We start from the raw sequence: 16,973 nt of genomic DNA, 5'->3' as shown, positions 1-16,973 counted from the left end.
ACACAGAGGCTTAACTGAGTTCTGAGGCTGTATTTATGCTAGCTTTTCAAATGGGAAGTCCAGAATGTCCTCTGCTTACTTGCTGCCAGTTTTCCTTTAAGGGTTGGCAAGTTATTTTTTGGCTGCCAACCCACAAAGTGGCAACCTTTTATAGCAGCTACATCTGTGTGGGAAAATATTTGTCAGGTTTTGATATGGTTACTGGACAGGGAACTATCTTCCCTCAAGGAGAAAGACATTATTAGCCAACATCCAAAGGGAACATAGCTTTAGCAGTCATGGCTCTGTTTCTGACCTTCCTCAGGCTGCGAGTGTCTGCCAGGCAGTACAGGTCTCCATGGATCACCTGAAATCTTTGATCCCTTTGTAACCTGATGTTGTCGTGGACATGGTTAAATGAGTCAAACAGGGGCAGCCAGGATGGCATCCCGCAAGGGAGTTCTCCACCCAGGAGTGGGTGTTCAGTGCCATTCTTCTCCACATGCTGGTTAACCACAGCATTTCAAAGTCTTGTATTTGTACTTCTATTGTGAAAAAAAGGAGCTGCCAGGGGTATGACTAGATGCCCTAAAGGTGAAAAATGGACTTCAAGGACAATTGTTAAAATCAGTGTCAGTGTTTATCTAGAATATATTTGCATCGACAGGGATCTCCCTGCTTTTTAATTTTCTCTGGGGATTAATTACTGCTGTGTCTGGAATAATGTCTTATTTCACAGTTGAGGGGTCTTTTCCTGAATTTGCCTTCCAGATATCACCTTTTCAGCACTGTCTGAGGGTCTGTGGGACGCCCGTCTCCCTTTCTGTAGGCAGGTACTAATCCAAGAAAGCATTGAAGGACATTAAGTGCTCTGTTTCTTTTGTTGAGGGGAATCACAGGGAGGTGCCAAGGTCTCTCTCAGCTGGGGTTTTGCCTGCCCGCAGCCAAAGCAGCATAGCTGTGATGCCATGCAGGAGCTGCATGGCTTTGCAAGAAACTGAGGGGCGGGTGGTTGTTCTTCAGTGCTCAGCTGAAAGATGTGACAAGGTGCTGGTGCTTCCTTCAGCTGGAAGAAGGGAAAAAAGGTAGTGCTGGAGTGTCCTGGGAGCTTGTGGGTTAAATAGGGTTTTGCAGTTTGGGCAAGGGCTTGTGCATACAGCTGGTGAATCTAAGGCCATACTGGCTATGCAGGAGACTTTACTCACATTTGTTTTAGACTTTCCTGACTCTACTGCATTCCTTCTCCCTCTCTCTGCAGTTCACATCAGTGTGAGCAGGAGCATAATAGGCTGATGATTTCAAGTCATCTTCTCCTCCCCCCTCCCCCAGTATAAAAATCAGTGCACACTACAATTAAAGCACATTGCAGTCTGGGGGCCAGCGAGAGAACTGTGGTCTTTTCCTGACTCTGCACAGCCACTGCAGCAGTGCCAGACCTCTGCCAAATGACCGCAGAGGCCGGGAGCAGCCGCTGGTCCTGGGCGGAACGTGGCTGTAATTGCTGCCTCTCGCAAGCGCCAGAGCAGCTGAGAGCGGCTCTGATGTCAGCGCCCAGCATTTTGTTGTGCGTGGAGAGCCGCAGCTTGTAATTAAAGTTTCGTTACTTGGCCAGGATTTAGCATTAATGCTTGACAGCTGCAAGCTTGTAGATACTCCCCTCACCCCTCCTTATGGATATCAGAGCAATTAATGGGGGGAAGGTGTGGAAGAGGAGTGGATGCTGGGCTGCGGCACTGCCTGCGGGATAGAGCTGCATGCACTGATATTACTCCCATGAGTCTGGCTTGTGCTTTGCAGGCCAGGATTTCTCTGCTGGGAAAGCTCTGTTGAGGTCTGTGTGAATGCTGCATCAGTAAACACTGCAGGCTTTATCCTGAGGCATAAGACAGACAAAATGTGTGGTCTGGCTTGGAGTTTACTCAGAAATACATGCAACTGGCACTCTATGTGCTCAATTTTTGTGGAGCCCAAGTTTATCATCACTGTCATTGACTTTATAGTCTTTTAATTTTACTGAGCTGAATTAGCCCTGACTCTTGGTGAGGAGTGTTAGCTACAAGTCCTCAGCTGTTTTCAAGGAGGAGCTGAACTTCCTCCTTGAAGATAGCTGTGGGGAAGAAGTGCTTTTGGTTTGGTCTTTTTTTTTTTTTTCTGTAGGGAAGTCCCAGGCTTAAAAGAGCATACACTTTCCTGTCCCGTTTCTAAAAGTAATACCCACAAATTGCCTGTCATAGGACAATTTTGAAAGTATTCTTCAATACTTTCCCAACACAAACTCTACAGCTTCAATTAATTGTATTAGTTATATTTAAACTCTGGTCAGCCCTGGAGAAATTATTTCATTTTGTGTTGTCTTTGTAGGAGAGTCTGCAATCTCTGCTGCAATATAAACAGTAAGAGGTAGAAAAAAATCTTGCTGGGGGGTGGGGGGGAAGGGAAACATCATGTCATGCTTAACAGATGTCTTCCTGGCTGATACTGCTGAAACAGGAATTCGTGCAGATTCTTAAATCTCTCTAGAACAGGAACTTTATCTACCCGACTGAGCATTAATTTCTTTCCTCGAATCCCATGTTGACTAGCATACGTGCGGACTCATCAATGCCCCCTGGTCTCTCTGCATTCTTTCCAGCAGGAACGCCTTCTGTGCTGAACTAGAAAACTCATTCACAACAGGCTTGAGGTGATCCTGCAGTCCTGCTTTTGCTGGTAACACAGAAACACAGGAGCATGTTAGCTGGTCACTGCGTGCTGCCAAAACTTACAGCAAAAGAAGAAAAGCCCAGATCAGCAGCACGTTGACTTTGAGTGACCCTCCTGTAGTTGCATCCCTGTAATATCCATCCATCTGTTCTCAAGGGATACACGTGGAATTAGGTTTGGGTACTGAACTACGATGTCACTGTGTTGGTTTAATAATATAAAAATAAATTGACATCTCCACAGCACTAATAAGAAAAGCATGTCACAAAAGTCTGCAGAGCTGTTACAGAGCCTGTCTGCCAGCCTGCACTTGCCAGGTACCGCTGTAGCAGCGAGCACAGCCAGGCTGCATTATTTAATATTAGTCCTCCAGTGTGATTTTCAAATTAGAACTGCTTGCTGCCCTGGCCCTTTGGTCTAACAGAAGCCCTGCATGATGATATAATGCATTTGGTCTCTCATTCCCCCATTCTGTCTTTCATGAGGAGCACCAAGGTCAGGAAGACTCCGCTACAGCCAGTGTCCTTCAGTGCTGTCACCCTGTTCTTCGAGCCACTTCCGTAGTTGTATATTAAGTATCTCCAGACTGCTTTTTTATCAGCTGCTGACATTGTACCCAAAAGTCTCAGGGAGCAGAGGATTGCAGTGGTAGATAATAGTATTTAAACCCTGTGCTCTATACATTTGATGCTATGTTTGGCTGAGACTCCAACAAACAATTATTTTGTAACAATGACACACTGTATTAATTGAGAATAATTCCAGAGTGTTAACATTATAAAATAAACTGGTGTCCTTCCATGTATTTAATTTCAAAGAGGCAGTTTTGAGACTATTTGCCTTGTGAAATACAAAATCTTTCAGTTTAAGGTCCTTGAATGTTAATAACTTCGTAAAAACAGAAACATCTTATTTTAGTCTATCTTTTCCTTTTTTAGAATTTTAACTATAATTCGGAATCACTCCCATTTTCCGTCACAGTTTAAAGTCTCTTCACTAACAGGAATTCCCATATATATCCATCATAAGCCATAAGTATATGAATTAGGTTACTGGCAGTTGATAGGTACATAGCTGGTCACTTATGGGATGCATTAGTCAGAGAATGCAGAGTCATTGACTTCTTTTCACTTCTTGTGTGGCTGAGAACTTATCAGTGACCTACTGAAAGTCTGTTTCAGGTATCAGTCTTCCATCTGCTCTCTGTGGAGTAGATTTGTCAGGGGTACACAGTAACAACAGCTGAAGAGAGCCTATCATATATCTTTCATTTTATTCACCTATTTTATTCTGATTTTATCCTTCTTAAGCTAAGAGATAGAGGCATCCAAGGCTGGATCATCTTTTACTGGTGGCATGCCAAAGTAGGATTTATTTTCAACAATATTTCATTCCTGTCAGTCTTTCCAACCATTTCAGGAATCCTCTCTCCTCCCATATTTATGAAACTATATATACAGCTTTCCTATGAGAAAGCAGCTGCTTGAAAATGCTTGTGAGTAACACACGAGCTGAGCTCCAAGTTCAAAACTGCCAGCCACGCAAAAAGTGTGCAGAGTAGAGACTTGGGCTGAAGCATTCATCACACTGTCCAGGCATCTGTCAGCTACCATATATCAAGGCTTTCATTTGTCTTGTGCCTTCCATGGCCAAACTAAAATATACATACACAGATTTGTATACAGAGAACGTAACAGAGCCCACGAAGGAGTATTGCTGAATGCTGAACTGAAATGTGTTCCGTGCAAATAAGCTGTGAGAAACAAGACAGACGGTTCTGGATGACAGAAGTTAAAAACATTGGAGATTAGAGTATGAGAGACAGTTTAGTAGTTCCCAGTGCCTTTTTCATGTGTCTGACAGCTCTGGGAGTACAGAGTGCCTGGCTGGTAGGGAATAATATTATGTAAAAGAAAGCATGTTTGGAGATAGAGAAAAGCTGTTCTCCTTTTAGGGAAATATTTGCAAACCCTTCATAAAATTTGGAGCATCAGTATTGATCAGAGCTCTGACACAGGCAATACCAGAATTATCCTGGACAAACAGATGTGTATTTTTCTTCACATGGCAGCTTCATTTGGGACATGCAGGCAATTCAAGTGCAATGAGGCGGCCTGAAACAGAAGAGCAGTGTAAACGCTGAGCAGGGAGCAGGCCAAGAAGGATGGCGTTGTGTCCAAGCCTTCCCCTGTCAGATCCCAGCTGGTTCTTGTGGGTTGCTGAACCACCCCAGAGCTATCCTCTGCTCCTTTACTCGTGTGCAGGGGCAGTAGTGAGGGTTGCTGCTCAGTGCCAAGCTGTCTACAGGGTGCATGAGATGCCCTGGGCAGGATCAGGGTTGGGGACCAAGATTTCTTTGTAGTGTCATGAGTGCTGTGCCCCAGCAGGAGGGGTACTCAGGTGCCTGGTCAGAAACCATCTGAAAGGGTAACTGATTGATCACTCAACAGATGCTAATTCAGCATTGATTTTAAATTACCTCTCAACAGATATTCTTTAGGGTTTTTTTCTGCCTGCCTCTCGGATGGGCAGGGTCCTGCATGCACAGGATGCATTTCTGTAGGTACCAGCTGGACAAGCAGCATCCCATTGCTCAAAGTCTGGCTTCTACAGCAGCTACGAAGGAAAAAAAAATCAAGGAACAAAAAAAAACTTTCACAAATCCTTTTCTTGAGAATAAGGGCAGTTAGCTGAGCTCTCCAGCATGGCACTGACAAGATGAGACAGCTGCCTTAGAGCCAGTGTGTTCAAACATGCTGCCGTTATCCTGTTACATGAATCAAAACCAGCACACACCAGCTTTCATCTGGATTTCATTATTGTGATTTATATCGTAGAGACTGTTGTCTCGCAGGAAGCAACAGTATTCAGAGTTGGAGAGGGGGAGATTCTTATCAACAGGACAAAATTGACAAATCTCTGTGTTTAAAAATAACCATACCTCTTTACTGTTCTCAGTTTTAAGCTGCCTGCTTAGTCTCAAGCCTCTGAGTGCTTTGCTTTAAATGAAATTTTTAAAAAGAGCTTTTCTCCTTCCAAAAAGAATTTAGCTGAATTCTGGCAAAGCTCCCACAGGCTGGAGGAGTCCCAGGTAAAACAAGTCGGTGCCTGCAGAGCAGCTGTGGGGAAAGGTGCATCCCAGGGGGCTGCTGCTGCTGTCTGGCAGAGCCCAGGACTCGCTCCCCCTCTGCACAGTGGCCCCCAGAGCTGGGGTCACCCTGATACTCACTTGTTAGAGGTGAAAACAGCTGAAACTCGCTGTCTGGCACAACTTCTGTGCAGCCCTTCAGCTCAGGCTGGAGGATGGACAGGGCCTCCCACCGCTGCTGTTCCCCTTCTCTTGGGAAGTGGTTTCTGTTGTGCACACAAGCAGGGGAAGAAGATAACCTGGAGAGAGCTCAAGGCAAGTTAATTAAGATAAAACTAAGAGCTCTGTGGTAATGAAGAACAAACAGTGGGCAGTTAGGTTTGTAGTTAAATATGAAATAAGGTTTCAGGTAGCTTTGTACAGTAACACTGAGCTCACTATATCTAGGATTACCCAAGACAACCAAAAAATTCTGGTAGTAACTAAAATCATCTTTACATTTAGTAGGAGGTATGTGCTTTGTGTCTCTTGACTCTGTAAGCAAGAGCAGCATGGACCCATGTTTCTGTACCCCGAGCAGCAGACAGCAGTGGTCTAAATTAGAGGTGGCTTGTTTTAGTGTCCTCTTGTAGCAGTACTGAGAGGAAGCCTCTTAACACATAAAACTCCCAGCATATCTGTACATCAGCAGCACCCAGCTTGCTGATGATCGTTTGGCAACACTACCAAGGAGTAGGCAGGCAGGCTGCAACATTCCAGGGAAAGAAAGGAAAGGAGTAGTTGTTAAGAGCTTAATTCTTCTTCTTTAGAGGGCTGAGCCGTGCCAGGTGAGACAAAGCATGTGAGAGGCTGGCTGCAGTGAAGGGCTGCACAGTGCATGCATACATCCTTCCAAACTCAGCAGGGTTAAAACCAGGCAGGCCCACACATTCCATTGAAGGCTTTCCCACCTATCCCGGGTAGGGCAAGGCTTCTCCTCCCTGTCTTTTCCTCTCTTCCTTTTCTTCAGGTGTGGCAGCACTTTGCCTGCTTCAGCATCAAGGCAGCTTATGAATTTTTAACCTCAGGGGCACTGCACTGTGTGCCTGAACCTGCAGTCAGATTCATCCATGCACATGCAGGGCAGCAGGTGTGGCTGAAGGGTGTTGATGCTGCAGAATGGCCCATGTTTTAAAACATGTGCATGACCATAACAACACCCCATGGCAAAACCTTGGTTTTCCTCTCTATTTACAGTGTGTTTGCCTCAAATACTGCTGGGCACTATGCAGGGGAAACACATGCTCTGCTCTGTTTTAAATTCCTATAATTCCTAGTAATTCAGTACCGTATCTCCTAAATAAAGTGCAGGAAAAGTTAGGTGTGTTTTACTCTCCTTCATGCTTATTTTGGAAACAGAGAACAACATGACTGGATAAAGGGAATTGTCTGCTTTCTCTCTAGAGCCATTGCACTTTGTATTCCCAAGCCCTTCCATATATTATTTTGATTGAAAAAAAGCCTGAAAGCATATGCAGTCAGTCTTTTTGGCTGATTTTGATTCCCATGAGGATATGTTACAGCAGAGCTCCACCTTCTATAAACGCTTAACATGCAGCAAGGGTTCTGCATGCCTCTTTCCACCTCCTGTTTTTTGGTGTTAACAGCCCTTTGCCATAATACAAATTAATCAAAACCAGAAATTAGAAGGGAAGTATTATTTTACAAGCCGGGAGAATGCACTGCTGCTCTCTTACATGCTTGACGCTGGCAGGGAGCTGGATGCCTGGGGACTAGGCTGTCCCTCAGGTGCCCAAGCCTGGGCTCTTCTCCACTTCTGTCCACTTCTGCCAAAGCATGGAAGAGAATTGACACATTTCCAAGATAAAGGCTGGTTTGTGCTGGTAGATTTTGGCCAGGTGAGTGGTGACAGAGTATTTGGGCAAAGTGCTACCTGAACAAAGACTGAGGGAATGAGAGAAGTGCGGGGCACCCACAGATGAAGGTGCTGTGTTGGCCAGGAGAACCCTCTGCAACCTGGGGAGATTCCTTAGGTTGTAACAAAAAGGAACGGGAAGCTCAAAGGAAAAAGACCGTGCACTTTGAATGTTGTCCTGACTCTTCTGTCCGCTTACTGCCTAACTTAGCACAGCATAACTGCCTTCCACTCTACTGGGTGACCTGCCATATAAGCTAATTACTTACCTTATCATAAATGTGTGCTGCAGCAGTCAAGAGTTTGTACCAGTGGTTTCTTTGAAGAATCACTTTGAGAGAAACTCACAAATGTGTCTCAGAACCACATGGAGGTATGCCCAAAAATCTGGTCATCATATCAGTTATTGTGACGATTTTTTTTTTTTGTTTTACAAGACTTCTCAGGTAGGTTTCATCCAGCCACATATAGCTTAAACTCACTCTTAACAATACTTGGAGGATGCTAATGAGGTATGTATTGTTCAAAGCTTGCGCTGAACAGGTCACTTGCTTTGTCAGTCACAAATAAATAGATGCCTTATTTCAGACTTAATTTTCCTGTCTGCTGAAAGCATTGGGACTGACTGGCACTTGTTTGGCATTCCCTACTTCTGGGAATCGAGTGATCTTCTGCGTTACAAACTAAGAGAGTAATTCTCTCCTGACATGTGTTACAGACCACGGTCATAGACTACGTGAAGCCATCTGATCTCAAGAAGGACATGAATGAGACCTTTAAGGAGAAGTTCCCTCACATCAAGCTAACCCTGAGTAAAATAAGAAGGTACGTTGCAAAGCTCAATAAGGCTGCGATGTGATGCAGCTGTCTCACATGTCAGTGACACAGCACTGGTTGATCTTCCAGGAGCAGTGACCAGCAGAGGTGCAGAGTAAGTCAGATGATTGCTTTGATTACTGGGATGAGCAAACAGGATAGAGGAATGTGCAAACACACACTGGTCAGGTGTCAAACACAGCGTCTAACGGCATGAGGATGAGAGCTGGGCATGCACTATATTAGAATACCCAGAAAAACAACACAACAGAGTCTCTAAGCTCTTGGCAATTAGCTTAAAAAGAGACTGAGGAAAGAGAAGTGCTGACTTTTGTGCCTTGGCCAGAAGCAAAAAAAGAGTTGGCTTCACAGCAAAGTTGTAATATTCCATCTCTGTTTCCAGTGTAGCAGGCTAGACATATTGCTCCACTGAAGTAATGATAATTTCATTTGACCCTAGTGGCCAGAAGGACACTGAGCCACACTGCTCTGTAACCAGAGAGTGCTGCAGTACATGGACAGAACTGTCAGTTTGGATTTGACCAACCATAACCAGCAGCAAAAGCTGCATACAGAGCACCAGAAATCAAAACGTTGTTTCTAAACAAACGGTATGCAGCACAGGACCTCTGATGAAATATTGTTGCTAAAAATGTCAGAGCCTTTTTGGTTGCTTTTATAGCTTGACACAACTGTCTGTTGGGGGCAGTGAGGGGGAAGGGTGATATAAATATGTGCTCTGAAATGTGCCTCCAAAACAGCACAAAGATATCTGCCCAGTAAATTATGTTTTCCCTTCCATTTGACAAAGCAGGAATCCCTGAAAGCATGGGTCTTGGGGTGAAATGAGAAATGCTTTAAAACTCATCTCACAGCATACTTGTCTGGTCTCTTTACTCAGCTTGAAGAGAGAAATGCGCAAGCTCGCTCAAGAAGAATGTGGTTTTGAAGAGCCCACAGTGGCCATGGCCTTTGTCTACTTTGAGAAGCTCGCTCTCAAGGGGAAGCTGAACAAGCAGAATAGAAAGCTTTGTGCTGGAGCTTGTGTTCTTTTAGCAGCCAAAATTGGCAGTGACCTCAGAAAACATGAAGTGAAGCATCTTATAGATGTACGTATCCATAGGTTTCCGGTGTTCCGTCTACATAAAGTGCCAGTGTGTGGTCTGTGCAAGCCTGTTTGTCAATGGACATGCTCTCCTTCAGGCTTCCAGAAGTAAAACCAGCTAAATATCTTTTTTTGTTACACACTTCTGTGGTGGAAGTAGTAGTGATCAGTGTTACTCCAGAGGCATGGGAAGCTTTTTTGATGGGATAGAAGGCCCTGGTGTCAGATACTGAGAGGTTTGAGATGTATCTGACCATCATTCTGTCAATACAAGGCAAAAGGTGAACCCTCAGGAAACTAATTTTCTTTTAATTATGTTGTCAAGAGTTCCAGTAAGGATTCTCCTTTGAGAATTAAATATAGGTACTAATTTCAAATGGAGTCCAATAGACATTTGGATTTCTTTTATCAAGTTCAGTGTTTAGGCAAGAAAACCTAAGGAGGTGTTCCCATTAGAACACCTCACTCTGGATGTTTTTTGTTGAGTAAGGGGTTTGGTCCTCCAGCCGCTCCATATGGAAGAGGTAACATGGGGGAGTGTTAGGAGATAATCCCCTGCAAGCACCGAGGTACCAATCTGATTTAATGCTGCAGAAGGTTAGGTCGGTATCTGGGTATGTGGCTACAACCAGCTCACTCCGTGGAATAAACATGGGATCATGGATGGGGGGCAGGATGGGCCTCATGCCCTCCTCCCACAGTCACAGAGCTGGGTTGGCAGTCAGTTTGTTAGAAAGCCCTCTGAATAACCACAAAAAAAATCGGCCAAGTGGGAATTGGAAGATCTGGCCTCTCTTGCTATCTTGAAACATCGGTCCATCCCTAAGACACATTGAACTTTGCAGTACCCAGTGGGCAGAGAAGTAACAAGCCAGGGAGATCCTAAGAAGAGGATGAGGGGGGAAATATCCCTGAGCAACTGGTTGCCTACTTGTAGCATCCAAATCCAGTGAAAACAGCAGAGCATGTGGGAGGTTTAGTACATTACAGCACAAAACCGACTATAAAACCCATCTCATCCCCTGTGAGGATAGCAGTTTCTATTACTCACTGTTTTTGTGGTTACTGCAGATGACACCTTCTGCCTCTGAGGTATTAAGATCAAATTGTGGCAAAAATCATTTCCCCGGTAGGGTGTTGTAGCACAGTCTAATGCTGAGAGGAAAACTAGTGATTTCAAGTGGTGCAGGAAATTTATGGACAATTACAAGATGCGTGTCTTCCATTACACAAGTGATTTTGATGTTTGCATGAAGCCAGGAATTTCCTGTTGTTGCAGTGGTAATCACTGTGATCGGTGGGATGTATCTGCTGGCAGTGGAATGAGTGAAATGACGAACGTGTCAGAAATAGCATGGCTGGCTGAGCTTTATGAGTTCATCTTCACAGTAAGGATCCGGTACATCCAGTTCACACAGCTCTGATTTTCTAAACCTAAGGCTGTGCAAGTTGATCAGGACAGAAGTTCAATGACAGCAGCACGCGTGTTTTGAGTAATGTCATTTGTGGAAAGCACTAGAAAGGCAAACCCTCATTCCTTTTTTTTTTAATTTGTTTTTTGCCCCTCGGCTGTGGTTGCAGAAACTGGAAGAGAAGTTCCGGCTGAACAGGCGAGAGCTGATCGCCTTCGAGTTCCCGGTGCTGGTGGCCTTGGAGTTTGCTCTCCACCTTCCCGAGCACGAAGTGATGCCACACTACAGACGCTTGGTGCAGAACTCCTAGCGCTGGCTGCCCTGCGGGGAAGGGGCTCCTGACTGTTCCCGCTTGGCTCTCCCGAGCCACAGTAACTACTGGAAATGCAAAATCAGACTCCTAACACTTTGCGCTCTCTCTCCCCCCAAAACCAGTTTTTCTGGCTACATACAGGAAACACTGCATCGACTCTCGGCTTTGATGGATTTATGTATCATTACTTTCTCAAAGCAGGTGAATACTAAGCTGTTGGTAAATAGTTCATGTGCTGAAACTGGGTGGCAACTGACCCTACCTGTAGGGACTACAGCTATAAAAGTAGGCAGAAAATAGAAGGGCAGCCTCCATGACCACCCCTCTCTCCGTCACACAAACCCTGGAAGCCCACTGAGTGCATTCTCGTAGCGCTTTTTCTACAGACCTGCTGCAAATTCCAAGAGGACTTCTTAAAGTGAAAAAGCTTTTAAAGAAGATATCTTCACTGTGTCAAAACGAATGTGCCAATCTATTTTTGTATCAGCAATTGAAAGTGCACTTTTTCCTGTGGGGTATTTGTGTGTGTATCCGTGTGTGTGTGCGTGTGCGACACTGAACTGATCTTAGTCCAGGTGGTTGGCTTAGCTGTTTCCAAGTGTATCAGTTACTGATGGTGAAGATCAAGGTGACCTTACACGTTTACTTCTTGAAAAACATAACTACTGGAAAAGTGGTAAATGGGATCATTTTTGGACACTTGGGTTTTTTTATTCTCTGATCTTTCCAACATTGTACCTTTAAAAGGATTACACTACTACTACTGCGAGAGAAGGATCAGCAACTGACCTTAAGTTTTCAGTCATGTTTGTGGTAAAGATGAAAGCATTAGTATAAGATTTCCATGTCATGTTTTTTAAAAATATCTTGTGTTAAGCCACATGCATATTTTTAACCTTCGCACTTTTCCCACTGTGGAGATGGTTAGACTTGCACTCTGTAGTGTTGTATTTCTGTGCTCTATGTTAGAGTGCGTAATAAGCACATTTATTGTGCTCTATCTTAAAACAGTGTTTTATTAAGAAAAAAAAGAGTAGGGCTCAGCAGTATAACGGGTGTCTTCAGGCTCCAACAGCAGGGGCATCAGCCATTATAGTTTTAGGGTTTTAATTAGGATTGACTGTGCAAAACCTAAAATCTGTGCCCATTGAGATTCAGTTCCTTTAGACATTGCAGTACTGGAGTTTTACAGTAAAATATCTTGCAGCTTCCCTGGTTCTGACTGGACACCCAGAAAGCTTAAAGGCTTTATCCAAGCTCCTGATGCTATATCCACACTAAGCTAATGCCGTGCTGATGGACATTGTTCAACTGCTGTTATCACGTGAGATTCCACCCCTGTCCAATCTTCTCTTGTGCTGGTTCACTTAACATGCCTTGCCCTCAACGTGCCCCACATGGATCCGCTAAAGTCAAGTTATTACATTTGTGGTAATTACAAAATAAATAATAGTCTCAACTGTGAGATTTCAGCTGAAGCCTTACCTCTCTAAGTTTGGGAGTGCTTGCTCAGAGTATGGAAAGGGCTTGTGAGCAGAACATAGAGAAGTGGGACATATCAGAGGATGCAGACACACTAATGCTTACTTTCTTTCGCTCTTGCTTTAATCAGTTTTATTATTTCCTTCAGTTAGGCCAGGAAACATCCAGTTTCTTTACCAGCTTTGACTCCTTTAAATTCTAGTATGAAAAAAGCCTGCATACGATTGCTATACAGGATCTGGAAAGGTTACATGTCGGGACAAATGGGAATTTGTTTGATGCTATTGCTCTCCCCCCATTCTAAGGGGGAGGGTGACTATGCTAGCTTACAGTTATTATTAATACTTACCTGATTACTGATATAGATACATTCCAGCAGGATTGGGGAGGAGGGAGTAAAGAGAAAAGTGTGCACTTAAACCTTCCCAGTGTAACATACTATGTCACTGCAACCCTTGCGTCACTCAGCCAGCTGCAAAGTGAGGGGAGGGGGGCCCTTGACAGAACTCTTACTCCTTCCTCCTCCTTCTCCTTCTCCTGGCCCCCTCACAGCCGAGGAACGGTGGAGCCAAGAGCCTGGAGCACACCTAGAGCCTGCTGGTTTATTCAGACCAAAAGGCAGTGGGCGTAGTGTAGACCTACGATCCAAAACAGTTTGTGGGTCAGCTAGGAGGGCTTCCACCCTTGGTCATATCCCTTTCCACCCAAATTGTGTATATACGTTCAACATTTGTTTCTGATTGCAGAGATCTGTTTCTAATAGTGACCACTCAAGGCTGAGCAGAAGCTTTACCTTTCTGTGTAGGCTTCTACCTTTTGCTTTTGAGTCTGATTTTTTTCTTATATTGCTTTATAGCATTGCAGGGAAAAAGCAAATTGTGATTGCAAGATGCAGACTAAAGAATGACAGTCTTACAGTAGTCTTTAGAGACGCTGTTGAGTCATGCTGTCACATCTTTCGTCTTCTGTGCTGCTACCCAACCCTGACCTACAGTTTACACAGATTTCTGGGATGAAATCTGATTGCTGGAGACTTTCTGCTTTTCGTTGTTATCGCTGTTGTTTTGGGGGCAGAAAAGGGGTTCAGAGTGATGTTCAGTTACAGTTTGAATGTGGAATAAACACTTAAGGTGGTGATGATGTTGCACTGTTCACTTAGGAACATATATAAAGCCATATGTTGCTAGATCTCAGAGCACAAAGCTTGGTCAGTACAATTATGATTAGGACAATGGGCAGGATCTGTCCCCCTTTTCTGCCCAACCCTGGGAAAATTCAGGCTGAAGAGGTAGAGAAAATCTGTACCAAACAAAAAACATGTTGATTGTTTTCCTTTGTCTTACATGGCAATGAGTGTTGATTTACAAATGATTTTAGGTTCAGCTTTAAATAGTTTGGGAAAATAATCCATTCCATATAACTTGTTCTGTTTTGAAATTATATACCGTATACTCTACCATGCAGAGTTTATTCCTTTTCTAAAAAAAATAAATAAAAGTTGTAAAAAAATTGAAAAACACGGACTCTTTTCCACCAGTGACAGTATGTAAAATTGTTCTGTCTCTCATCTGTATGTGAAAAGGGGTTTGGTTTTGTCTCCCTCTGGGACATAGAGCTGCATATTAATAAGCCGGTGGTGGGATTGCCAGAGGACCCTGGCCATCTCCTGGCGTTCAGCTCCCTGCAGAGCCCTCACTTCAAACATCTTCCCTCCGCTCAAGATCATAACCTTCCCAGACCACTGTTTTGAGATTCTTGGGATTTTAAGCCCTTCTTTTTGGCAGCACCTGAAACTGCCAGAAGCAGGTTCTCTGAGTCCCAGCTGTCGATATGCCAAAGGATGAGGCACAGGCAGGCTCTTCAGCACTGTTTGTATCTCATGACCCCTTGTTCACAGGAGAATTCAGAATATGCTACTTTGGTTTAGTCTGGGTGATGGTAAAACTGACAACCAGCCCACGTGCCAGTTGTAGTTCACAAGCAGCTGCTTCCTGTTTGGAGCTTGGAAAGTTGTGTTTTGGACATTCATGTGTTGCACACCCAGTTGCCCACCATGTGTTTGCATTCAAGCTATATTTTTTTACACCTATGACACCCCCTAAATCCAACATCTGTCTAGGTGGTCTCATCAAACACACCCATTTACTTGCATTTTCATTCCACATTAATCTATGAGAAAGGTTTGCCTCCCTCCCTTTACCCATCACTGCAGAGACTCACAACTTTAAATCGTATTTGTGACAATAAAAACATTAGCGTGATTTACACAGGCCCTAGAACATACAGATATACAGAAAAATACTTGGCAATCATTTTCCTAAACTTACTACTAAATGGCAATGACTTATTTGGGATAGTTTGTAATATATGAAGTGGCACAATTTAAGCTAATTGCTCCAGCCTCCTAAAATAAAGAACTCACAGCCTGAGAGTTCTGTGGAAGCAGTGAGGAGTGGTTTGCTAAGAGATGATTGCACCTTCCCACGATGCTAAAGGATTTTGGCACTGGGCCCCACAATAAACATATAAAAAAACACAAACAAGGTAAAAGTAGTTGAGCGAGGCGAGAGACTGAGCAATCAGAGTAACAATGCCAACATCACTAGCTGAGACTGAAATCTGTCCCAAGTTGCATCTTTGGGAAGGGAGGAGAGTGTGGGAAGCAGATTTGAACTTAGTTTGTTCATCTCCCATTGTAAACTCTGTACCAAAGAGGGAGAAAAAACAAGGGAAAAGCCATCAGATGCATCCTTTTGCAGAATGTTGTATGCAGAGCAAAAAGGCCTTTGTGAAATCCTAAACTGTGGTGCTTCCCACTGACTTCATGTGAGCCTGTAACAGCCAGAGACCCCCACCTCAGCCTGGCACCTGATGGTCCAGGTGAGCTCAGAGGAGAGCTCTTCAGTCACTGGAAAAACCAGCAAACATACACCCTGCCCAGACCCCAGCAGCAAATACCAGGACCAACAGAGAGAGAGGAGAAGCAGTGCTTATTATGTGGTACTGGGAAAGAGCAGGAGCTATGATCCTGGAAAATGGCCTGTGCCCCTTCAGAGCAAGGCTGGGGTGGACCAAGAAGTTGCTCCTGACTTGAGCAGCAATCACATCCTCCCCTTAACAAAACCTAAATACTGGCTGCTATCATAAATTGCCCTTCCTACACGTTCATCTAGCCTGTGATACACCCCTTTCCATAGTCTTGTTAAACACCATCTTAAGCCAGCCAGGACCCTTGCCTCTGTTACACTGTTTAGACAGATGTTCCAGGACTTAATTCCTCAAACCTGAAGAAGTCTTCCAGTTTGCAGTCAAATTTCATTGGTGACCAATTTATAACTTTTTGAACTCATGTCAGTATTTCATCCAACTTGAAACTGAAATCTTTCCCCTAAGTGAACTCTGGGGTGTGGTGCTCCTTAGCAGTAATCCTTAACAAAGTTCTGGAATTTAGTTAAGACACTAAAAGGAGAAAGTAGAGGCAAGAAAACCAGTCCTCTCCCAGGGGCTTCCAAGTGTAGTGAAATGTTGTCTTGCTTAACATCAGTGCGTGTGACTACCGGGGAAGAAGTTGTACAAGTCAGGTTTTCACAACCACTGATGTGAGACCTAAACTTCCCTCATTTTCAATGCACCAGCAGCCGTGAGCTAGCCTTTTTACCCTTCTATCCCTTCTTTCACCCAAAGGGCAAGTTTCCCTCGTCTCCATTGCTTCCCTTCACCAACAGCTGGAGACTTGAGAGTTGACTGGGAGAGCAAAAGGATGAAGAGGCAGATGGGTTTATTTGCAAACCAGTATTAAATCACCCATGTTCAAAAACAAAGACTGATTTACCAGGAATGGATCCTGTTCATTGATGTAGGACAGGAATATTGGGATTTTCTCTTCAGTCCTGGGCTGAGCTTTAGATAAGCTTTTCTTTAGGCTGGAGCCTTCCAGCAAGGAAATGTTTGGAGACATCTAGACTAACTCAAGCCACCTGTTCTTCCCCTGTTGCTGTAGCACTTACGTTGCCCGCAGGGCTGAACTTTGCTGAGTTTTTACAAAGGACAAAGGCAGAGTTTTGCAGCATAAAAATGACAGGCATAGCCTCAACTTTTAGTCTCTCACACCAGAAGACTAAAAGAACCCAGTTCTGGTCCGTAGATCTCTTCCCATCTGT

The 16,973-nt window shown here is 44.2% G+C and overlaps 1 protein-coding gene across 2 annotated transcripts in view; it reads left to right on the top strand.

The window, feature by feature from the left end:
* Window positions 1-14,291, top strand: part of CABLES1 (Cdk5 and Abl enzyme substrate 1) — a 70,039-nt gene extending 55,748 nt beyond the window's left edge. For both annotated transcript variants that reach the window (XM_017738289.1, XM_008636811.2), the window contains 3 exons: window positions 8,404-8,510; window positions 9,403-9,610; window positions 11,188-14,291. In XM_017738289.1, coding sequence (XP_017593778.1) covers window positions 8,404-8,510; window positions 9,403-9,610; window positions 11,188-11,328 — 456 coding nt within the window. In that variant the 3' untranslated portion in view covers window positions 11,329-14,291. The remainder of the gene's footprint in view (window positions 1-8,403; window positions 8,511-9,402; window positions 9,611-11,187) is intronic.
* The last annotated feature ends 2,682 nt before the right edge of the window (window positions 14,292-16,973 follow it).

Source organism: Corvus brachyrhynchos, unplaced genomic scaffold (genome assembly GCF_000691975.1).
Source record: "Corvus brachyrhynchos isolate BGI_N302 unplaced genomic scaffold, ASM69197v1 scaffold106, whole genome shotgun sequence".
NCBI classification, from domain to species: domain Eukaryota; kingdom Metazoa; phylum Chordata; class Aves; order Passeriformes; family Corvidae; genus Corvus; species Corvus brachyrhynchos.
Note: the sequence above shows the minus strand (reverse complement) of the source record. Positions and strands in the feature narration are given on the sequence as shown.